The 24,351-nt window shown below is 42.3% G+C and overlaps 1 protein-coding gene across 1 annotated transcript in view; it reads left to right on the top strand.

The window, feature by feature from the left end:
• The window catches only part of SPOCK1 (SPARC (osteonectin), cwcv and kazal like domains proteoglycan 1), a 525,708-nt gene that overhangs the window by 486,852 nt on the left and 14,505 nt on the right, over positions 1-24,351 (top strand). The window contains exon 7 of the mRNA XM_019027018.4: positions 21,507-21,623. Within this exon, the coding sequence (XP_018882563.2) occupies positions 21,507-21,623 (117 nt within the window). The remainder of the gene's footprint in view (positions 1-21,506; positions 21,624-24,351) is intronic.

The raw sequence follows: 24,351 nt of genomic DNA, 5'->3' as shown, positions 1-24,351 counted from the left end.
GCACTGGGGATTGCAATTCAACATAGATTTGGGCAAGGACAAATATCCAAACTATATCAACAAGGAAGGAGATAGTCAGAGCCATCTTTATTACCCCGATGCGCCCCCACTGTCTCCACTACCTGCAGATCTCTGCTGACCCGGCTCCCAAGGCAAGCTCTTAAAAAAACTGTAACTCCTGGTGATAACACTCTTAGCAATATTAGCAGTAGATGCAGTGAAAAAGAGAAGCGTCTCATATTTCACAAAGTATTTTGACTGGAATTTATGTCTACAGATCCAGGTATCCCATGTCTAGAGGGAGTACAAATATTTCTGCTTCATTTAGTTAAATTCTGAAAGTATTTATGGGGGATGCAGAGAGGAAAAATTCATTAGTTTTACAGGTGTTAGAGAATGAGAATTTCTGGAGGGAGAGGTTGGCATTCGGACTACACATAGATCGTAGATATGAATAAAAAATGTTCTCTAGGCAAACGATTCCCAGACTGGGTTCCTCAGAGCTGCAAGATACCAATTATGTACTGCACATAAAAAATGTTGTGTGGTCATATAAATTGGGGAACCTCCAGGTTAAGCAAATTTAAATAAACTCTCTTTAACACGAGGCTGCAGTCCAAGTCAACAAAGAAAGTTTGCCAAGCGAATGTTATCATGAAAGACTTTTCAGGAAATATCCACAAACTCAAGACTCTGAGATAGTCTGTTCTGATCTCCAGCAATCTTTTCTGAGTCTCATCGGAGTGTTTTTGTCTTATACCACATACATTCAAGTTCTTAGGCCAAAAAACAAAACAAAACAAAACAAAACCTAAAAAGAAATCACAAAGTGATGGATACAATGTTAATTGTAGAAAATTAGAAAACATCTATAGGCAATAGGAGAAAAAGAACCATGCTCTTCTCATGTCAGAGACCATTGTTAACCTTTTATTATATACCTTCCCCTGTCTCTCTCTCTGTGTCTCTCTTTCTCCCTCCAACTCACTCCACACATCCACATTATTCATTTCATGTTACAAAAGTGGGGTCAAATCATAGATGCTTTTGTAAGCTGCTTTTTTTCACTGAATGTATCATAAACATTTTCCATGTCATAATATTCTTCTTTGCCAAATTTTTAATGCCTTCGTAGTTTTCCAACGTATTTGTGAACCACAACTTAACCCCTAATATTAGACATTATTTCTAGGTTATTTTTTTCTATGATAAGCCTTATAGTTGTAAGAGTACAACATCATCTTTGCACCCACCTGTGCTTTTTCGACTTAAGTATTACAGAAAATCTAACGGGTCATAATTTTCAGTGTTTGTCCCTCATCTTGAGGCAGAACCCTAATTAGAATTAGCTCTTGGACCATCAGAAACATGCCTCTAATTATTAGATTAACTATTATAGAACCTTCTGGCTGAGAGTTTGGGACCTGGAATCAGACAGCCTTGGTGCAAACTTTGACCCTATTATATATTTCACTGAATTTGAGTTGGTTATGTCACTTCCCCAAGCCTCAGTCTCCACAGCTGTAAAATGGGAATGATAAATAGTGCCTGCCTCAAAGAGTTGTGATAATTAATGAATCTATCACTTGGAATTGCATGTATGTGTGTGTGGGAGGATGGATGGCAGGGAGAAGAAAGGGAAGAATTATGTACCAGAGACCAACATAACCTCTGCATGCCCAAAGTGCTTCTTTCTCCAGCTCGTCCTCATTTTCTGGCAATTAGAACCTCTTTTTAAATGGTGAGAATGCAGGATACAACAGGACAGACGTGACTGTGGCCATGACCTGAATGTGACTCCCAGTTCTGCCACTTATTAGCTCCTTGACTTAGACATGTTTTGTAACTTCTTCAGGTTCACAGTCTGGAAAAAGGATATGAATTAAAATCCTCGCCTCACAGAGAGTTCGTGTGCTGAGTCAATGAGATCACATTTGGGTGTAGAGTGCCTGTCCTACAACAAGCAGTCAGTGGCAGCTGGATAAAAGTCACTTGAAATAATAATTTCAGTGGATTTTCTCCAGGATTAAATGAAAAAAGAAATAAATGAAGGCAAAGTGCTAACATGGGTATTGGCAACAGTAGGTGTTTAATATATGGCAACTCTCGGGACTCCTGGTGTTGATGTTGATGAACATGACAAGTTGAACTGCACTGGTGCCACTTGGACCCTTGCAGTCAACTGTTGGCAGTTTGAGCACTGCAAGCTAGTGGACCCCTTAGGTGCAGCACCTGCAGACAAATGAACCATCTTGATTTTGGGCTACAAATTGGAAACTACTTACACCCAAGTACTCTAATTTGACTTGTCCAGGAGTTCTAAAGTCCATAACAGTGGCTTATAAGGTTGCTCTTCTGGGATGATATTTTTAATTACATTATCAGTGCAATTTATTGCTGATGTGGTAGATGGGACTGAGGCAAAAGGACCTGATGGAGAATGGAAAAGGTATGTAATAAATTTCAGGGATGCTTTAACCATTGCAATCCTTTGTGAACACAAGTCATGTCTAGAATTCTATCTCTGGGCTTAGGGAGAAAAACATGCTGGGAAATTGTGGAAAGCATGAAGAGTCACAGTGGAATTGAGTCTGAAACATACAACCTCATTACACCATGAATTCAATCTCAAGGCACGTTATGGGATATAATTCCTGGGAGTCCTTAGAGATGCTGTAATACCACCTAAAATTAACCCTGTTCAAATTCTTGTCTATGCCTCTGCCCCACACCATTATTTTCCATTCATATCTGAGCTCAACTATTCTCACAAACCAGTAATTCTGTATTCCTTTCAGAATGACTTGATTGCACTAAAGTTTCTTTGGAAGGTACCTTTGTTTTCTTCAATGCTCTGAAGTGTGAAGTCTATATAATTTGCTAAATGCATCATGTTTACATATGCATAAGCCAGTTACCTCCAAATCACCATCTCCTGCCTGCGCTATTGGCTGGATGCTTAAAGAAAATGAAGCTTAATTTTCTGTAAGCAGCGTTCCATGGTTTTCAAATAAGCTTGTGGAGACACAGATAAACTAAATTACTTAGTGGTAACTATCCAGACAGGAATGAGAAGCCAGTGCAAGATAAGCTAGGTGTACAATCGTTCTAGCATCCCTCAACACAATATGCAAAGAAACATGAAAATGACATTCCAGGGACCTCAGGCTGCTACCAGGCTAAGCTAAGGTCTGAGGTGTTATCAGGTTGGGATAGCAACAATCTATAAACCCAGAGACCCAATTTCGGCATGTGGTACCTGGTAATTCCTGTTCTCAGGCAAGGGATGTTGGTGTGATATCTGTGGTAGAAGAATTAGGTCATATTTTTCATAAATTAGTCAGCATGGGTGAAGTTAAGAGCACAGATTTATTTTGTCCTGGTGTCAAATGTTCACTTTGGCCTTTATGTGTGTGCTGGTGAGGGAGCTGGAGGCTGGAGTGAGCAAGCCCCCTAGCCTGTTTAGGGACCTTGGTATTCTCAGGTATGTAGTAGAGATGATAGTGTCACCCTCCCAGGACATCCTGAGGCTTCACTGAGACAATATGTGTCTTTTTATCTATGCTACATCATAGTGTCCCACACACATGCATTTCTCCCTGCCCCTCCCTTCCTCGCAAGTCCATTTTCTGTTTGGCTGGAAGTTATCCCTCTCCATGGTGGCTCTATCTCTCCACAACATCCTCAAAGTTACATGCTGGCCATGACCTGTTTGGCGTGTTTATTCTTGGTGCTCTTATGGTAATTGGAGCAGCGTTTTCACTTAAGTATTCATGGTGCTTTTATGGTAATTGGAGCAGCGTTTTCACTTAAGTATTCACATTCTTCCCTTTGCACCTCCTGTAAACATATATTGATGCCGACTTTTGGCCAGGCACTCTGCCGGGAACTCGGGTGAGTATAGATGTGACTACTGCAGAATTCTTACTGCATCTGACCTCAGAGTCCAAAAGAGACAGCAGGTTGTGATATGGCATGGAAAAGTAGAACTGCATGAATAGGGCCCTGGGGACACCCCAAGGAGGGGGAGGTAGACTCTTCTTGGATGGGTGTTGGGAGAAGATTCCCCAGGTGAACACATATTTGAAGCAAACCTTGATTCTCCAGGAAGGAGGATTCTGAGAGAGAGAGGGTCTGTGTCTTCCTTGTTAAAATTCCACCAACTCAGTGGAGGGAAAGCATTCTCCTTTTACAAATTAGGAGAGGGGAGACCAAGCACCAGGCAAGGGCTATGTCTTAATCATCTTTGTATCCCCCAGAGTGTCTGATTTAGGGAGTGCTGGAATTGAATTTAGACCTGCCCAAGGTCACAGGGCAGAATGGAGAACAGCACACAGATTGTGTTGATTAAAAAATCCTGCATTTAGGAATTATTTTCTCCCTTTTGGTTTAAAAGAAAAATGTTAGTGTGTAGCATGAGAACAGATGGATTGGTGCAAACTGTCTTGGGTTATAGCTAACAAGTCTCTTATGTTCATATCACTCAAGCTTTCTCCCACCTCAGGGCTACTACCCTGCACTGCCTTTGCTCACTCATTTATATGTATTTATATTCTGTGTATGCTTGAAGAGGCTCTTGATGCACATAGAAACAAATGCAAATACAGATTATCTCTCTCCCTTTTAACACATATATAGTATAGAATATACACTATTCTGCACTTTCAGTTGACCTCTCTTGGAGATCTTTGCATCTCATATGAGTAGCTTTATAGTTTTTCCATTGGTGGATATACTATAATTGATTTAACCATGGACATTTGAATGTTTCCAGCCTTTTGCTATTTCAAGTAATGCTGTTATAGATAGCCTTATACATGCTACTTCAAATGTATTTATATGCTTATCTGTAGGTGTTAGTCCCAAAGTGAAATTTTGGGGTCAAAATATCTAGCAACCTCTCTGAATCACTTTGCCATTGTTATATTTCTTGTAAAAATCAATATGGAGTTAGGCTTCTCTTTGTGACCTGGTCTGAAAATAAAATCTTATTCTTTTGAGAGGTGAATTTTAACTCATTTAGACTTATTGAAGTAAAAAGTTATGTTTAGTACTATCATCTCTGTTATTTTTCCATATTTTCCTTTACGTTTTTTAATATTGTGTGGCAGGGCATGTGTGTGTATCATTCTTCTGATATTCAGGAATGTTCTCACTTAAAACAGTGATAAAATTAATATGATTCTTCTCTCTCTTCCCTTCTCCCCCAGTTTAGCCTCCCCTTCATTTCTCCTGACACTTGATCATAGTTGATACAATTATCCTCTTAGGGTTTAATCTTTGTTCAGTGAAATATGTTCAATATTATATTACTCAGCTTTTAATTCTGTCATCTGACTCCAACTATTATGTTTAAGGCCATCAGTAAACTTGTACTTTGCATCTGCTTCCTCCCTTCCCGTCTTTGTTGTTGTTGTTTGTATCATTTCTTCATTGACAGGGCATGTAGCATTTGCCTTCTTATCTGTCACTCCAGTCACCACAGTTGTCTACAATTCTCTAGTATTTCCTTTGGAAGGGCTCATGAGAACAGCAGTTCCTGGTTAACTGTATAGAACTGGTTTCCTGAAGTATTAATTATTGATAGAGAGCACAGTTCGATGTAAAGTCCTTGGTTCAACTTTCTTTTCTTGGCTGTTTTAAGGATATTGTTGTATTGACTTCCTCTTTTGAATATTGCCGTGCTGAAATCTGAGGGCAGACTTATTCCTTTTTCCTCTCCTAAGTTACTTGGGTATCTTTTCTGCTACTGTGTTGATGTGTGTGTTGTGTGTGTGTGTGTGTGTTTATTATTATACTTTAAGTTCTGGGATACATGTGCAGAACATGCAGGTTTGTTACACAGGTATACATGTGCCATGGTGGTTTGCTGCACCCATCAACCTGTCATCTACATTAGGTATTTCTCCTAATGCTATTCTTCCCCTTGCCCCCCACCCCCCAGCAGGCCCCAGTGTGTGATGTTGCCCTCCCTGTGCCCATACGTTCTCGTTTTTCAACTCCCACTTATGAGTGAGAACATACAGTGTTTGGTTTTCTGTTCCTGTGTTAGTTTGCTGAGAATGATGGTTTCCAGCTTCATCCATGTCCCTGCAAAGGACGTGAACTCATCCATTTTTATGGCTGCATAGTATTCTGTGGTGTATATGAGCCACATTTTCTTTTCCAGTCTATCATTGATGGGCATTTGGGTTGGTTCCAAGTCTTTGCTATTGTGAATAGTGCCACAATAAACATACGTGTGCCTGTGTCTTTATAGTAGCATGATTTGTAATCCTTTGGGTATATACTCAGTAATGAGATTGCTGGGTCAAATGGTATTTCTTTGAGGAATCGCCACATTGTCTTCCACAATCATTGAATTAATTTACACTCCCACCCACAGTGTAAAAGTGTTCCTATTTCTCCACATCCTCTCCAGCATCTTTTGTTTCCTGACGTTTTAATGAGCGCCATTCTAACTGGCCTGAGATGGTATCTCATTGTGGTTTTGATTTGCATTTCTCTAATGACCAGTAATGATGAGCTTTTTTCATATGTTGCTTGGCGACATAAATGTCTTCCTTTGAAAACTGTCTGTTCATATCCTTTGCCAACTTTTTAATGGGGTTGTTTTTTTCTCATAAATTTAAGTTTCTTGTAGTTGCTGGATATTAGCCCTTTGTCAGATTGATGATTGCAAAAATTTTCTCCCATTCTGTAGATTTCCTGTTCACTCTGATGATAGGTTTTTTTTTTTCTTTGCTGAGCAGAAGCTCTTTAATTTAATTACATCCCACTTGTCAATTTTGGCTTTTGTTGCAATTGCTTTTGGTGTTTTAGTCATGAAGTCTTTGCCTATGCCTATGTCCTGAATGGTATTGCCTAGGTTTTCTTCTAGGGTTTTTATGGTTTTAGGTCTTACGTCTAAATCTTTAATTCATTTCGAGTTAATTTTTGTATGAGGTGTAAGGAAGGGGTCCAGTTTCAGTTTTCTGCATATGGCTAGCCAGTTTTCCCAACACCATTTATTAAATAGGGAATCCTTTCCCCGCTGCTTGTTTTTGGTGGTTCAACATATGCAAATCAATAAACATAATCCATCACATAAACAGAACCAGTGACAAAAACCACGATTTCTCAATAGATGCCAAAAAGGCCTTCGGCAAAATTCAACAACGCTTCATGCTAAAAACACTCAATAAACTAGGTATTGATGGAACATATCTCAAAATAATAAGAGGTATTTATGACAATCCCACAGCAAATATCATACTGAATGGGCAAAAGCTGGAAGCATTCCCTTTGAAAACTGGCACAAGACAAGGATACCATATCTCACCACTACTATTCAACATAGTATTGGAAATTCTGGCCAGGGCAATTAGGCAAGAGAAAGAAATAAAAGGTATTCAAATAGGAAGAGAAGAAGTCAAGTTATCTCTGTTTGTAGATGACATGATTGCATATTTAGAAAACCCCATCATCTCAGACCCAAAACTCCTTAAGCTGATAAGCAACTTCAGCAGTCTCAGGATACAAAATCAATGTGCAAAAATCACAAGCATTCATATACACCAATAACAGAGAGCCAAATCATGAGCAAACTCCCATTCACAATTGCTACAAAGAGAATAAAATACCTAGGAATACAACTTATAAGGGATGTGAAGGATCTCTTCAAGGAGAACTATAAACCACTGCTCAAGGAAATAAGAGAGGACACAAACAAATGGAAAAACATTCCATGCTCATGGATAGGAAGAATCAATATGGTGAAAATGGCCATACCGCCCAAAGTAATTTATAGATTCAATGCTATTCCCATCAAGCTATCATTGACTTTCTTCACAGAATTAGAAAAAACTACTTTAAATTTCATATGGAACCAAAAAAGAGCCCGTATAGCCAAGACAATCCTAAGCAAAAAGAACGAAGCTGGGAGCATCATGCTACCTGACTTCAAACCATACTACAAGGCTTCAGTAACCAAAACAGCATGTTACTGGTACCAAAACAGACATGTAGACCAATGGAACAGAACAGAGCCTTCAGAAATAACACCACACATCTACAACCATCTGATCTTTGACAAACCAGATATTTATTTACTTTTAAAACCCAGTAACTCTATTTAGGTAGATCTTAGTATTGACCATTCTTGGTCCCTTTTTCCTAGCTTATGTTGTGCCTTTTAAACATGTAAATTCCACCCTTATTTCTGGAGTGGTTTAATGAATTGTATTTTAAATTATGTCGTGTTCCATTGTTGTCTTTTGTTTCTTCAGAGGCTTCAGTTATCCATATATAGGGTTTTCTTTGTCTCTTCTCTATAGCTATATGTTACTCTGTAACCTTCTGTAATTCCTTCTTTATTTCCTCTTCATGTTGTTCACTCTTCTCATTTCTGGCATCCTTCTCTCTTGTATTTTTCCACAGTGTCTGTTCTCCCTTGTGCTTCTCCACTTTGGCTTCATTTTCCCCTAGGTTCTAAATGCTTCCATGCCATTTCCTCATTGACTCCTTATCTCTCCCCTGAGTTCTTGAATACTGCTTTGTTGTCTTTCTTTACAAAGGTGATTGTTTCATTTTAATCCATGGTTTTATACTTGGTCTACATGTTCATCTTTTCCATCTTTCTGCTAAGTGTTCTGTAGTAAGTTTTGCTCTTTTTCTTTTTTTTCAAAACCTAGAACATAGATGCAATGCTGCTCTTTTGTAACTCACTTTAAAAATCAACTTGCTAGCCCCTTTAAAAAAAAAAGCTATTATTGGAATAAGTTAGATGTTACTGGCCTACCTATTCAAAAGGAAGCCTTGTGGATGGAAGGGGAAGAACCAGGCTATCTTTATAGATTCACACTCCAAAGGCACTTGCTTCAGGGATTTACCAGTGACAGATGGCCCCCTATAAAAATGGCTCCTCTGTATGGTCCTATCTTTTCTGTTTCTATGAAACAGATCAGGTCTAAGAGGGTTTCTCTTATCAGCTGTGCTCACTGTGTCTCTAATTTTCTTGCCAGACCCAAGTTGTACTTTATGGCAAGCCTCTTGCCTACAAGAATAATAATTTTGTCGACGCTCTCTGAGATCTGCTGCCTCTAGGCCATTTTGCTCTTTTCTTCCTTCCCTTATTTTACTTTCCTGTGCAGCTTCTGTTTAATCTGTGCACTCTCCCTTCTTCCAGATCCCTTAGTTGTTGCTGAACAAGAAGTCTATCACTTCAGAAGGAGCTCTTTGCCTGTAGGAAGTCTATTTTTGCTGGGTCATTGTGTTTTTATTGGTCCACCTGGACCTTTTAACTTCCATCTGGGTGGCTTCTGTTGTACTGTTCAAGCCTGGGGATATATCTCCTAGTTTTACTGAAAATAAAATTTAGGTTTTTTTTTCCTGGGTACATTGTTGCTTATAAATGACATTCAGGAGGGAAGAGCGAAATTACTAGCTATGTCATGCTGTGTTGTTAGATACTGGATCTCTAAATAGGAAATGTTGATCAAATATAGCAGTTTTACTAGAAATAGAGATAATAATAATAGCAAACATTTCATCACTGTGCCAGCCACACGATCCTCTCTGAGCCCAGAGGAGGTCACTTGAGGCTTGAATGCCAGCTACTTTTCATGCCAAGTCACTATACCTAATCATGCCCTCAGGAGAAGGGGAGATGATTGAGAGACTTGCATGACCTGAAGAGTGAGAAGAGTAGTAAGTCGTACACCCAAGCAAGCAGGATTTGGAATAGCCTAAAACACCTTTATGGTTTCAGGAGGCAGTTTGTCTCTAGACCCTCATTTATCTATCTTCCTCCTTCATCAGCTTGTTCACTGGAAGCATGATAATGCAGGTGTCCTGCTGCATCTGGTCCAGGCATCTCCAGGATTATTCTGTTCTGGCCTCAATTCCAAGTGGGAATTTTCAACTCCAGCTCGATGTCCACCATCTTACCTTAGACTCTGGCACCCCTGGAGATGCTGCTGGACCTTTGTTGCAAGAAAGAGTCAATGCTACCACCCTTCCATCAGCCCATATCCCCATGGCACCATCCACTCTAAACCAGGGCAATGGCGGAGTAGTGGGGGGAATTAAAAGGAGCTCATGGTTCTCTGCATTCATTTTAAGTCTATGCCTGATCCTCCCCATGTAATCTGTGAATGAAAGTGTACCAGTGTTCTCCTCCCACTCCCAAATAAAAGAGCCATTCCCAGGTTCCAGACACCTCCTAAGCTTCCTATCACCTTCAGGATCTGATCTCAAATCCCAGGCTTGGTCCTCCACCAATTCTTTGTGGCTTTCTGCTCCATTAAATAACAATTTAAGTTTACCTCATGTTTAAGTGTAAAAACATACATGCATATTGTGATGCTTCTGGGATTGAAAAAATATAGAAATCAAAATTGTTCAATAATATCTAGATTTGGATGTTGAATTTGAGCAGGTCAAACTGGACACAAATTGCTCATTAGAAATAGAGACTTGTATATACCCTAAAAAGACATCTTCTGTCAACAACCTCTTACAGATATAAAAGTTCATATATTGGCCCTGGAACAAGCTGTGCTACCTTTGTCAGAAGTCATCCCTTGAGATGTATATATGCATATATATTATGTAATATAGTGGAATAGCTTAAACAGATATGCAGAACAAATATACATATTTATACAACTTATGATTTATTTATTTATGAGATGGAGTCTCATTCTGTCACCCAGGCTGGAGTGCAGTGGTGCCATCTTGGCTCACTGCAACCTCCACCTCCCAGGTTCAAGTGATTCTCCTGCCTCAGCCTCCTGAGTAGCTGGGATTACAGGCATGTGCCACCATGTCCGGCTAATTTTTTGTATTTTGAGACAGTTTCACCGTGTTGACCAGGCTAATACGAACTCCTGGCCTCAGGTGATCCACCCTCCTGGGCCTTCTAAAGTGCTGGGACTACAGGCATGAGCCACTGCACCTGGCCCCAACTTATGATTTTATATACATTTATGATTTAGAAATGGTATATTTAATTTGAGCAGAGCATTAAAAATAAATCACTTTATTCAAAGTGGGCTCCTCATTATTTCTAAGGCCTGCCTAGAATGTCTCTAAGTCCTCCCTGCGTATGAGCCTCAGTTCAATTCTTGCCTCCTCCAGGAAGCCTTCACTGACTGCTGTTGGCCAGTTGAGCTCATACATTAACAAAAGGCAAAATGACTCTCAGACACTCAGTCTGGCTCTCCACAGTGGGATGGCCCATGAAGGAATTAGGCATTATCACCTAGCCCCTTTCCCAGGACTCTGTCCTTCCCCTTCCCCCATGGCTCTCTCAGTAGTCCAGGTTGAGCCTGTTTTACACCCTCATCTCAGAGCATTTGCCATTGCTGATTTTAGGTGAGAACAGCAGTTGTCATTTCTGCAGCTTAGTCTTCATTAGTTGAGGGCCTAAAAAGTCTGGTTGGCCATGAAATCCTTCAGTAAAACTGCTGGGTATGATGCTGCTAATCGATTTCAGGTCTCCCATGTAGGGAAATGCTGACCCACTGGCTAGGGAGCACAGCTAAAGCCAGACTTGGCATTTTAAACCAATATTTTGCATATCCAATAATTTTTTTTTTTTTTTTTGCCCCAGAGTGTGAAAGTGGCTGTGGATTTTATCAGAAGCTTTAAAAGCTTATTTCATCTAGCTAACTTCCCTGATCTAGATTATTCAGGGAGAAAAAAAAAAATAAGCGTTACTCCACTAATGCACATTTACAGATGTTATGCAAGTTCTAAATGTGTTTCTTTTTCCAGATGAAAGATTATCATTAGAATCAAGGGAAACATTAAAGTCTCCTCAAATCAGCTTACCTAGAATAGTCTTAATGGGTTTAATAGGGAAATTTATCCATCTTTGCTTGTAGATTGTACCATTAATTAGTATAACTCATCTTATTCCAAGTTTAATGTCAGTATTTTAAACTCTTCCAAAGATTGCTTTTTAAAGACTTTATTAGCAAGTTCCTGAATAATGGCACCTAATTCCTTTGCTCATGCCTGTTTTTACATAAAATGACACATTCTCTAAGGATAAGAGAACACGCATATATATTGATGTTTTAGGCAGTGAAAAGTAAAAGCTGGAATTACATATAATGCAATTTAATTTGAGCAGGCATAACCTGGCTCAGAGATCTCTGTTAGATGATCTCCAATTAGAAAGGCAATTCACCTTGTATATGTTTTTTAAATCCCTTCAGTAAGCTCCTATTGTGTTTTCTATTACAAAACTGCTTATGGCAAGGAGCCTATTATCTGTCAGCCTCTGAAGGGTAAGTGCTCCCAGCCCCTGAAGCTCCTTGGAAGAGAAGAAATAGTGGCTGCCTGTCAGTATTTGAAAGCAAAATCCTCACCACAAACATTATTCCCATTTTACAGATGAAAAAGCAGGGGATCAGAGAAGAGCAAGGGCTTGCATGAAGAGCAACAACTTGTACACTGAGGGTTGTGAGAGCTGGAAGTCTGAGGGAGTGTCGGTCCCAACCTTGCACTCAAGTGCATGGTCTGTATCTTGTGGAGGAGGTATTTTCTTGGGGAAAATGGGGTTGTCATAGATGAGCAGATGAGTGAAACTAGTTGAGAGAACTGGGCTTGAATTCAGTTTTGCCGTTTACCATCCGTAGGACCTGGGAGATATCATCCACCTTCTCTGAAAAGCAATAGAAGAGATTCCTATCTTGCTGGATGGCTTCCTGTGGTCATTTCCTGTGAAAGCATCACATGCATGATCTTGATTCCTATACTTTTCTATTTGATGGATCACCATGCTGCTCTGTGGCCACAAACACAAATCAGATCACAGCCGACAGCTACTGAGTGTGGCCTGGTGCTACCACATGGCAAGCCTGGAGCTGAGCGCTTAAGTGCATTCTATTATAGTTTCATTCTCCTCGTGGTCCTAATACTAGTTCTGTTATCACCTTCATTCTAGAGATGAGGAAACTGAAGATTAAAAAGTAACCTGTCCGTAGTCTCAGCGAGGATGGCACCACTGGGATCTGTGTTCAGCCCTGACTCCAGAGCCTACTTTTTGTTTTTATTTTTTATTTATTTATTTTTTGAGACGGAGTTTCACTCTGTCTTCTAGGCTAGAGTGCAGTGGCGTGATCTCGGCTCACTGGAACCTCAGCCTCCAGAGTAGCTGGGATTACAGGCGCCTGCCACCAAGCCCAGATAATTTTTGTATTTTTAGTAGAGACGGGGTTTCACCATGTTGGCCAGGCTAGTCTCGAACTCCTGACCTCAGGTGAGTTGGCCTCCCAAAATGCTGGGATTACAGGCATGAGCCACCATGCCCAGCCCAGAGCCTACTTTCTCTCTCCTGTTTTTAAGCTTTTAAGGCAGAATGACTGTGCTAAGCAGAATCAATCTTCACCTGTTTGCATTCAAGTTTATTGGGGTCCACATTCCTAAGGGAATTGTAGACTCACTCCTTCCCCACATTCATGCTCACATGGCATGCAGCATCCTCTCCTTGGTGTTCCTACACATTTTTCCAGCACTGGGGCACCTTCTGTTTGCTTAGATATTGAATGACAGGAGGGACATGGTCCCTGTTGGTGAGGAGGAGCCTACCATGCTGTACTGGGAGACAGACACTTGCTGCTGAAGGCTTCCAGCAGCCTGAGAATGCCGTGATAGAGGGAAGAGACCCAACCCAGGCAAGGCAGTTAAGGAAGGCACCCTTGTGTTTGCTTGAACCCAGACTCTGGAAAGTGTTATTTCATCTCAACTCATCACTGCTCTAAGGAAGGCTCAGCTGGACCTTCTACAGGAGCTACTAATTGCAAACACTCTGAGCACATTGATCCAGGGCTGCTCTGATTAAGTAATTATTCACAATAGCACCTAGGAGGGCTGAAGGAGATTAGTTTGGAAGAATCAGCATCAGGTCTCCATTTCTGAGAGGCCTCCCAGCCTGCTCCCAAAGAGAACTTGAGTCTCGCCCAACTCCTTAATCACCTTCGGAGGCACTAAAGTTTAAATTAAATTCTGATTGTTTTCATATTTGCTTCTGCTAGAGCCCTGAGATCGCATTGGTGAGGTTTGCCTGAGAGAGGGGGGCTGGTCCTGTGACAGAAGGGGAGGAGTGGGGTAGGGTTATTTTTATCCTTTGGTTCTTTAGCTGAAAGATTTCATGCATTACAAGAATATACCAGTAATTGGTTCCCCAACAGAGGTTTACAGCTATCCTGTGATGCCTGTGTGTCAGATTTGCCATTTTCGGACATCCCCAATTGGGTGTTCAAATGTGGCTTCAGTTAGGATTTCTAACAGAGACACGCTCACTCACACTTGCTCGCCACTTCTTACTCTATTAGATAGTAACACTATAGCTTTGAATAAAGGATTTCTATCCTCTGTCTCCCTTTCCATTTTTTATCGCATCTCCCAAATGTTTTTTATCCCACTGATTGTTTCCTTGTCTTCCCCTTTTTTGTCAAATCCTCAGAAAGGGCTTTTCAGACTGTCATTCAGCCCTTGAAGTCATCAATGAGCTGAGACCAGCGTGGAACACCAGTTATAGCCTTTGGGAGCATTTTTCAAAGATGCTTGGATTTCCTAGCTCCTACCTCTCCACTTTCAAAACCATTACCTATTTTGAAACTTCCTCACCAGCTCTTCACTAGCCCCTGGTTTTGTCTGAGGGAGGACACAGGGGCCAGGGAGAAGGGGACAATGGGGTCCCAGGGTACAGGCAGAGCCAGACTACTGACACTCATCTAGGTAAGAAGCAACCCTTCTTTCCTCCAAAGACTACTGCCTGGGGAGTCTAACTGCCACATAAGCAAATACTAATAACTTAGAGCTCCCCTTCCCCCTTACAACCCCACCAAGGCTGCGGTAACCCTGGAGCAGCTTCTCTGTCCTACAGTATTGACAACAATGCCTCCTTCTCCCTCCCATCAGCTGCATTCCTCATGCTGCACTCCAAGCTATGTTTGAACACTGTCTGCATTCAAATCCAGTCTAGCTTAAAGCCCTATAAAGCTCCATTGCCTTGGGTGGAGGGGGCAAAGGTGGCCAGGTGGACAGCAATCACGTTTTCTTCCCAGGGCTATGTACTTTCCATGGAGACTGAACGTGCCTTATTTACACTTGCTCTTTGCATTTTGTTCATATTTTCCAAACAGACAGGAAAAGTCCACTGGGAGAGCACCAAATTACCTGGGCCCTTCTCTGCCTGAGTGCTGTGCTTTCCTGGGGGAGAGAGCTGTCTTTTTCCACATTTTGGAGTAATGTGCAATGGCACTATACTTTTCTCTAATGAAGCCCCAGTGGCCACACATGTGACACAGGCAGCAGGCTGTTCGCAGTTCTTCGAAAAGACCATTGTTCTCACACCAAAGCTAACAAAGGCGAGAGCCTGCTTGCTCTCCCTCCATCCTATATTGCTCAGCTAGCTACCTCACCTGCATCATTGGCAGAGTTTCCTACACAAGGCAAGGCCTGATATTTTGATTTTTTTCAACCCAGAGTATGGACCAAGTATATTAATTGTTAGGTTAGTATTGGCTGCCCACAAGACCAACATATCCAGGAAGTAAGTCCTGCACGTGGGGATGGCCCAGCAAGATGACAGCCTGATTCAAATCCTGTCTCTTCCACTTAATAGCTGTTTGACATTGGGAGTCTGTGATCTATTGTTCATTCATTTAAAATATACTTAGTGATAAATATATTTTTGAACAACTACTACATAGTACCTTAGAGCAAGTGCTAAGAATACGGGTGTGGGGAAGTCAGACCAATCTCCCAATCCTGGAACTTATCCACAGCAGACAGATATTGCAACCTGTATTTCTTGGACTTCTACTGACCCATGTATAAAATAAGGAGAGATGTTATTCTTTATATCACAAGCATCTCCTCAGGCTTAAAAAACGCACAACAATACAATTCTAACATATTATGCAGACAGTTGGGATATGAGAAGGGGAACATAAATTTATTGAGTTCCTGCTATATGCCAGTAGCTGTGAGCTATGTTTTACTAATATTGTCTCATCTTATTCCATGTAGTGATGCTATGAGCTAAGCTTTATTACACCATTTTGCAGATGGAAAAATTGAAGTTTACAAAAGGCAGTAAAAGGGTGATTCTATTCAGTCAATAGGTGTGTATTGAGAACTTTCTTCATGCAAGGAACTGACTGGGTTAGATGCTGGGTCCCCAGTGCTGGGCAGAGTCAGGGCATGTTTTATGTTGCTATGATCTAGGGGAGAAATGGGCACTGAACGAGATGGGTGTTATGAATGCTATCAGAGAAACAAGGCATTGGGAGCATAGAAAAGAGGAATCTCAAGTTTGAGGATCAGGGAAGTCCTCTAAGAAAATGTCACTTTAAAGCCAAGATCTGATGGAGGAATTGGCATTAGCAAGGCAGTGGGAAGAGGTGTTTGTTTCCCAAAAGAAGAGCATGTTGGAGGGGCAGTAAGGCCAGAGCATGAAGGTTGAGGAGGAGCAGATACAGAAGAGAGATTTGGTTTTTCAGTGAGTGTGTCCTGCAGGCCATTTAGCTCACATTATGGAGTTTAGACTTAACCTACAGAATAATTGGGAGCCTCTGAAGTGTCTCAAGCAGGAGAGTGACTTGATCAAATGTCCGTTTTGGAAATATCACTTCGGCTGCTGGATGGAGAAGGGAACATGGCGGGGGAGGGAGGGGGCAAGATGGGAGACCAGTTAGAAGCCTGTTCCAGTTGTCTTGGTGGGAGGTAGTGGTGGCACTGGAGACTAGAATAGAGGCAGTGGAGATAAGAAGCAGTGAACTTTTTCACTGTGAACCAGGACAATTCCCAAGTGTTTGCCCTGAGAATATGAGTATCTGCTGGTACCATTTTCTGACTATGGGAAGAAGCAGATATGAGGCTGGGGAGTGGATCCCAGAGACGTGGCTCACACACCAGCCCATTGGAGCAGATGGAGATTGTGTAAAAATGATACGTCATAACCTGTAGAAACAGTAGGGTAAATGGGGAAACATCATTGAGAAGTAGTGTGTCTGGAGTTAGTTCTTTCCAGTGGGCTCATGGTCTCACTGACTTCAAGAATGAAGCCGTGGACCTTTGCAGTGAGTGTTACTGCTCTTAAAGATGGCACAGACCCAAAGAGTAAGAGGTAGCAAGGTTTATTGTTAAGAGCAAAAGAACAAAGTTTCCACAGTGTGGAAGGGGAACCGAGAGGGTTGCCGCTGCTGGCTGGGGTGGCCAGCTTTTATTCCTTTATTTGTCCCCTCCCATGTTCCATTTCTGTCCTATCAGAGTGTCCTTTTTTCAATCCTCCCTGTGATTGGCTACTTTTAGGATCCTGCCAATTGGTGCATTTTACAGTCCTCTTGCTAGCTACAGAGTGCTGATTGGTACATTTTTACAGAGCACTGATTGGTGCATTTTACAATCCCCTTGCTAGCTACAGAGCACTGATTGGTGCATTTTATAATCCTCTTGTAAGACAGAAAAGTTCTCTGAGTCCCCACTCAACCCAGGAAGTCTAGCTGGCTTCACCTCTCAGTAGGATGCTGAGAAGAAAACTGGGAGCACAAGAGCAATGAAAAGCAAGCTGAAACCAGGATGGAGGGCGGGAGGGAATGTAATTGAAAATGGGAGAATTAGAGGGCTAGCTGGCACGTGTCCATCCAGGAGGATGAGGAGAGCACAAGAAAGCGGGTCTTGGTCTTCGTGATTAATCCAAATCCTCTCCCAAGAAAGCACTGTCTTTTCCTCTGAAGAGTCTGATGCTGGTAGCCCAAGTGCCCTGCTCCTCTCGCCAGGACCCCTCTCCAGAAATTGCCGGGATTGCCACAGGGTAGAATGCCAGAATGGCACCAGAATAGTAGGGGGATATATGACTATATTTTTCACCCCACGAACATTACTTTTCCCTAGGAATGTACTAAGTGTGTGGGATGTATCCTCTGGGTCCCCACTTCTGAAAGCTTCAGTCCCCTGTTCACACCTTTATTGGGGGCGATGATGAGCAAGCACCTTAAAAGGCAGGCACTTTTCTCCCATCACCAGCCTGTGTGTTGTGGCTAGAATACCAAATTTGAACAAATAGCCCTCTGCAGGCTGTTGCCTTTGATTATTTCCTTCTTTGGGATGTATCAAGCTCCAGGCAACCTGTGCCTGACTTTCTTCTCATACAGACCATTCGGTTGAAGACCTTGTGAGTGAACAGGGCCCAGTAACTGAGAGCCTCCTCTTTCCATTTCGGGTTTCTGATCTCTCTCGACCCACACCAGTGGCTCCCTGCTAGTGGACTTGTCCCTGAGTGACAGATTCATTCTTTCAGGATTTCAGTGCCTGATCCCATCAGACATCCAAGACTTGTGTACTTTGGGGAGCCTGTGGAAAATCCAGCAGTCTTGTAAGGATACAGATTACCTGCACGTCTGTCAGGGTTTAGTTAAACATGACTGACTAATTCATCTTGAAGCATGAGATTTCCTCTGCATGTTGACTTGGCAATTTTCTCTGTTCAGAGAACATTTAGAATAGATGGTGGGCATGGCAATAGAGAAAAAATAGAGGCTGTTTCCCATTTTCAAATGTGAAATTGACTACGGAGTGCACAACCTATTTCCCTCAGAAAAACAGGCCACATCCTCTCCTGCTTAGAGCAGGGCAGTGTCAGAAAGTGAAAACCTACGGCCCCGAAGTTCTGAGTTGGATCCAATAAGTGTGTCGGGAGGGCCTGCTCCTGAGGATCTGCCTTGGCACCTGGGCTAAGCCAGGATTCTCCACCTTCATAACAACTAAACAACTACCTTCCCTGCTATTTGGGAGCATGGCTTAGCAAGAGATGCTGGTTCCTGGCTTGTGGGGGCTTATCTTCTTTCTCAGCTCATCTTAAACAGTTGAAGGGGAGAAGTACCAGAACAAACTTGGATGGCAGAATATCATGATGATGCTCCAGAAAGTTAGTTAGCCCAAAATGATCGCTAACCTGATTCAGTGCTGCCCAGCACGACACCCTGCTGTGGTGGGAAGATTCTGCGTCTGTGCTGTCCAGTGTGGAGGTCACTAGCTGTGTGGGGCTGTTGAATGCAGTGGTGCAACTGAGGAACTATCTATTAGATTTTTTAAATTTTGATTTTTGAGACTGAGTTTCTGCTCTTTTTGCCCAGGCTGGAGTGTACTGGCACAATCTCAGCTCACCACAACCTCCGCCTCCCAGGTTCAAGCGATTCTCCTGCGTCAGCCTTCCAAGTAGTTGGGATCACAGGCATGCACCACCATGACTGGCTAATTTTGTATTTTGAGCAGAGACAGGTTTTCACCGTGTTGGCCAGGCTGGTCTCAACCTTCTGACCTCAGGTGATCCACTGCCTCTCAAAGTGCTGGGATTACAGGCGTGAGCCACCGCACCTGGCCTAAATTTTAATTAATGTAAATAGCCATATATGGCTAATGGCAGCTTACTAGATAACACAAGCAACTATTTTATGTGGCTAAAGCCAGTTGTGTGTAGGTGGATTTGCTGTTGGCTTTCTGAATGCTGTGATGCTAGCCCTAATGTTACCTATAAATCTTCAGTTTAAAAATAGCAATAGTAATAATAATCAAAATCATAGGTGGCACATACTAAGTAATTACCATATATCATGTACTTTGCTAAGAACTTTATATACATTGTCTGATTTATAGTTATATAACCATATTATCCGAAGTTTTACAGATAAGGAAGCCGAGGTGCTGGAGGCTGACTTGTCTCAGGTCACCCAGCCAGTGAGTGGCAAAGCTGGGATTCATTCCAGCCGGCGCGACTCCTGAGAGGTTATTCTTTGCTCCCTGTCGAGACATTTGTCAGTGTTGTTTCCTGGCTGGTGTTTTAAAATACAGCCAAACCCTGGTTATTAAAAGCAAGGCAGTGTTTTAAGGTCATTAAAAACTGGGGTATAAACACTGGACACGCATTCATTCCATGCTTTGCAGAGTGTAGAGTCTGGATCCTACCTGGACAGAAGGCAGCGTCGTAAATGAGAGTCCCCAGGTTGCAGAGACCCAGTCAGGGCCTGGTCACCTCTCCTCTAATATGGAGGGTGGGGAAAGACCTTTTCTGCCTGAGCTCTGGGAAGCTCGGTTCTCCATCAAGCCTTAGGGTGAGAAATGGGCTTGCCTGATAAGCACATGTGGATGATAAAAATGAGGAGAGGATCTGCATGGTATTTTCTTCTGGAGAAGTTTCACCTAGTTTTTTGCAAGGCAGGCCGATGGGGGCTGATCACCTTAATTCAATCAGGTCCTGCGTTGGTTGAAGGCTAGCTTGGAGTTTTGGTGAGGCTGTGTCTACTCCTTTTTCATCACTGTCCCTATGGCTTCCAGTGAAGACCCCAGGGATTCCCCCAGGCTCCCTCTGCACTGGTAGGTTCTGAGCCCTAATCTGTGTCTCTTCAGCACCATGAGATATTCAGAACTTGGCTGTGCCTTGTAACAGCATTTCTGCTTAACTCCTTAGCAGTGTGCTCCTGTAGCTTTAGAATATGGGAGAAGTTACAGATGTGGGGCTCTGTTCTTTGCCCCATTTTACTCATTGGAATTTTGACTCCTCAGATCTTTAATTTCTGTCTCTCCAGATACTAAAGACCCCAAATGCATTGCTGGGTTCTCTAGGTCGTGGTAGCAGCCTACTGCTTGGACCCTTTGCAGGTTTTCTCAGTACCAAGAATTGGCGTATGCCCTGAGGGAAGAGGGAGGGGCTAGGGAAAGTCAACTCCCTTCTCTGCACCATTTTTATTCCTTTGGGATTTCTTTCCTCAAGTTTTAGCACTCTACAAGACCTTCAAATAGCTTGCACCTACCTACTCACCTGCCCACCCATCCATCTGTCTGGATTTTCTTGTTCTCAGGGGTATCTGTCTGCCCCAGTGATTCTGTCTTACCCTAAGAAATGACTAAATAGTTATAGATGGGCTGAAAGGACTGTTTCATGGAGAAGGCATCCATCTGTTTACAGTGGAAAGTCAAGAATGAGACCACTGGAAGGCTAGCAAAATAGGCCCAATCCCCAAATCCAAACCTTGGGCTAAGACAAAATTAGGAGTCTGCTATTAATAGGATCTTTTGGTGTCCTAGGCAGCCTCTCTCTAAGAGCATTAGCTGTGCCTGGGTGTTAATCTCTTGGCATGAGTTTAGTGGAAAATGTAATCTCCTCTGGCAAAACTGCAAGAGCAAGCTTTATGCGGTTAGCAAAAGTGATCTGTGATTGTCTTCTGAGGATGCTACACAACGGTGAGACCACCGCAGCTTGCTTTCACAGCACAGAGGCCATCCAAATTCAAGTTCTGAACAAAGGCTGCTTGCCCTGGGGGTCTAGGCTCTCTTTTTGTCCCACTCTTTGTTTGTACTAACAGCATCTTTGGGGTGTTTTCCACGTGAGGTAACAGTTATATCGTGGTTGGATAGAAAGGTTTGCTTCGAACATGGCTTTGCCAGTAGCCCTGCACACAGAAGGCAGAAAGCCCCCAGCCCCATTGTCTGTTCTGTTTGCTTTTCTCTAGCCTGCACAGACAAGGAGTTGCGGAACCTTGCCTCCCGGCTGAAGGATTGGTTTGGAGCTCTCCACGAGGATGCGAACAGAGTCATCAAGCCCACCAGCTCCAACACAGCCCAAGCCAGTAAGACCATTTTAAATATCACATTTCCTCAATTTATTAGACATGGATTTAGGGTTAGCAATATCATTTGGGGGTGAAAAACACCCACTACATTAAATATATACTTTGACTTTAAGTATGTCCCAATCTCAAAAAAAAGTTGGATTAAAAAATGTTTAGTATAGGCATTTTGAAAAAAATATATGATCTCACCATTTTAATGACCGTAAGCATGCTGTGGTACATACTTTGAGGTTTTTTCTGGTGTCATATATGAAACAGCGTGTGTGTGTATAATTACAAAGTTTGGATCATACTTTCCAGACTGTTTTATGATCTTTTACCATGTAGAAATGTGACTATCTTTTCATGTTGTGAATAGTATTCTGCTTTCTGATAGCTACACAGAATCCCAGTTTATGGAGATAACAGTTTACTTAATTTGATCTTTATTTTGGGACATTGAGGTTGTTGCCAATGTTAGGCTAATAGAAGTAACACTGTAGCAAACATCTTTGGTGCTATGTCTTTTTGTACAATAGTCAGACTGCATATTGTCTTCCACAGAAACTCCCAGACAGGTGTCCCCTCTCCCCATCCATAACGTGCAGATTGCTCAAGGAGCCTCCTGCCAGCATCAGGTGCTGAGTTGGCAGAGACCATACTCAGCTTTGTCATAAGCTGCAGAGAACACTCAGAGTGGGTCCTCACATTTGCCCATCAATGGAGTCTCTTTGATGCCTTTAATTCAAAGGCAGTTAGGGATAGGCTTCTCCACACTGTGGCCAATGAGCACAGAATAGATTACTAAACACAATTATTTGATATATGTAGTTTGGCCACAGCCTTTTCTTTGTAGCCATTCTGATATTATTTGGTCAAAATATAAAAACACATCATTTAAAACAGCATTTCACCTGATCCCCTGCTTGTTTGGAATTTCTGAAAGTAATGCTCCTGGATTGAATGCAGTAGGTAAGAAGTTAGTTAGAATAGCAACTGTTGAGATCCCGAGTTTGACTAGCATCTGGTTTTCAGCCAAAACAAAAATGATCTTCTTAATTTTTAGTTATTTTTGGCTGCTCATAGCCTTCTAGAGATATCAGTGGAGAACATCAATCCAGGGGACAATTATTTTAGTAGTTGGGATCTTTTACCTTAAGAAAAAAATAGCATTTAAGTGTCTCCAAAGTGGTTCTTGGTGGTTGGGTCTGTTGGAAAAGCAAAATAAGATTTTTTTCCCCTGGATCCTCTAGGAGCAGCCTGACCCTTGGGTTTTCTGAACAACCTTTCAACAAAGAGCAGATTGATGTGAGGAGAGCAGCTGCTTGCAGCCTCCAGTCTCTGGAGATTTCTCCAGAAGACCTGCCTTTGCCCAAAAGCAAATTGAGTCCCCTAAGAGGCTTTTAGGTTTGATATCCTGAAGCAACTGGAGTGAAGGGCATGTTAAAGCATGATGTTGGTTAGCCCAGAAGGCCAGAGGAGTGAGCGGCATTTGAGTCTAGGAGTTCTGAAGGGGAAGCCCTGGAACGCTGCTTGGTCCCTGCACTCTTGGGGCCAACTAGAAGGGCTGCTCTCCTTTCTCCTGCATGACAGGCAACCACAGATGTCAAGATGCAGGCACTCCTTTTCTAGTAGTGGTAGGGTGGGCTGCGCTTGACTTTTTGACTACTGCCCAACCAGATTGGCACTTCTTTTTGCCGACCAGTCAGCAGTAAACTCCTCTTGCCTTATGTATTAAAATATCGATATCCTATAAAATTGATGTATGTAAAATATTGTTTACAAAAGCGTAGAGCTGTGTAGTGCCAAAGTAAATTATCTCCTCTCATTCAGCAGCCCCCTGAGGACAGCATCATCAAAGACTGTTGACAATCATGACATTCAATCAAAGAAGGGGCCACGTTATGCCCCGTAGCCTCTCTTCTGGAAAAAAAAAAAAGAGGGGGTGGGTATTTTAAAATGTGTTCTAAGATATTGAATAAATTTAAAAATGGAAAGATTTTATGTTTTAAAGCAATAGAGTTTACAATAGCTAGAAAACGCCTCCCAACTTTTTTTTTTTTTAATTGAGCACTATATGCCTGTCATGCCTGAGGCTGCTGAAGGGGACAAGACAGTCTTTTTCCTCAGGGAGCCTATAGTTTGATTAACAAGCATGGACAATGAGGGGAAGCATAGGGTTATAAGAGAGCTCGGAGGAGGAGATGCTGTACTTATTTTACTGGCTTCTAGACAGTGAAGACTTTTCTGCAAAGATGCTGCTTTAAAGAGTGGGTACAGGGCCGAGGGCGGTGGCTCAAGCCTGTAATCCCAGCACTCTGGGAGGCCAAGACAGGTGGATCACAAGGTCAGGAGATCGAGACCATCCTGGCTAACACGGTGAAACCCTGTCTCTACTAAAAATACAAAAAAATTAGCTGGGCATGGTGGCGGGCACCTGTAGTCCCAGCCACTCGGGAGGCTAGGCAGGAGAATGGTGTGAACCCGGGAGGCAGAGCTTGCAGTGAGCCGAGATGGTGCCACTGCACTCCAGCTTGGGCAACAGGGTGAGACTCTGTCTCAAAAAAAAAAAGAGTGGGTACATTTTGCTGTATTCTACATTTCACTAAGAAAGGGTTCCTAGTGATTCACATAGAAACTTAATGACCAGGCTGTCATTAATGCTTAATGATGGGCAACTGACCCCATCAGGCCCCCCTTGCACTGCCCATCCCTAAACATGACACTCTAGGCCAACTGGATGACC

This window comes from Gorilla gorilla, chromosome 4 (genome assembly GCF_029281585.2).
Source record: "Gorilla gorilla gorilla isolate KB3781 chromosome 4, NHGRI_mGorGor1-v2.1_pri, whole genome shotgun sequence".
NCBI classification, from domain to species: domain Eukaryota; kingdom Metazoa; phylum Chordata; class Mammalia; order Primates; family Hominidae; genus Gorilla; species Gorilla gorilla.
The sequence above is the reverse complement of the archived record's forward strand: the minus strand, read 5'-3'. Positions and strand labels throughout refer to the sequence as shown.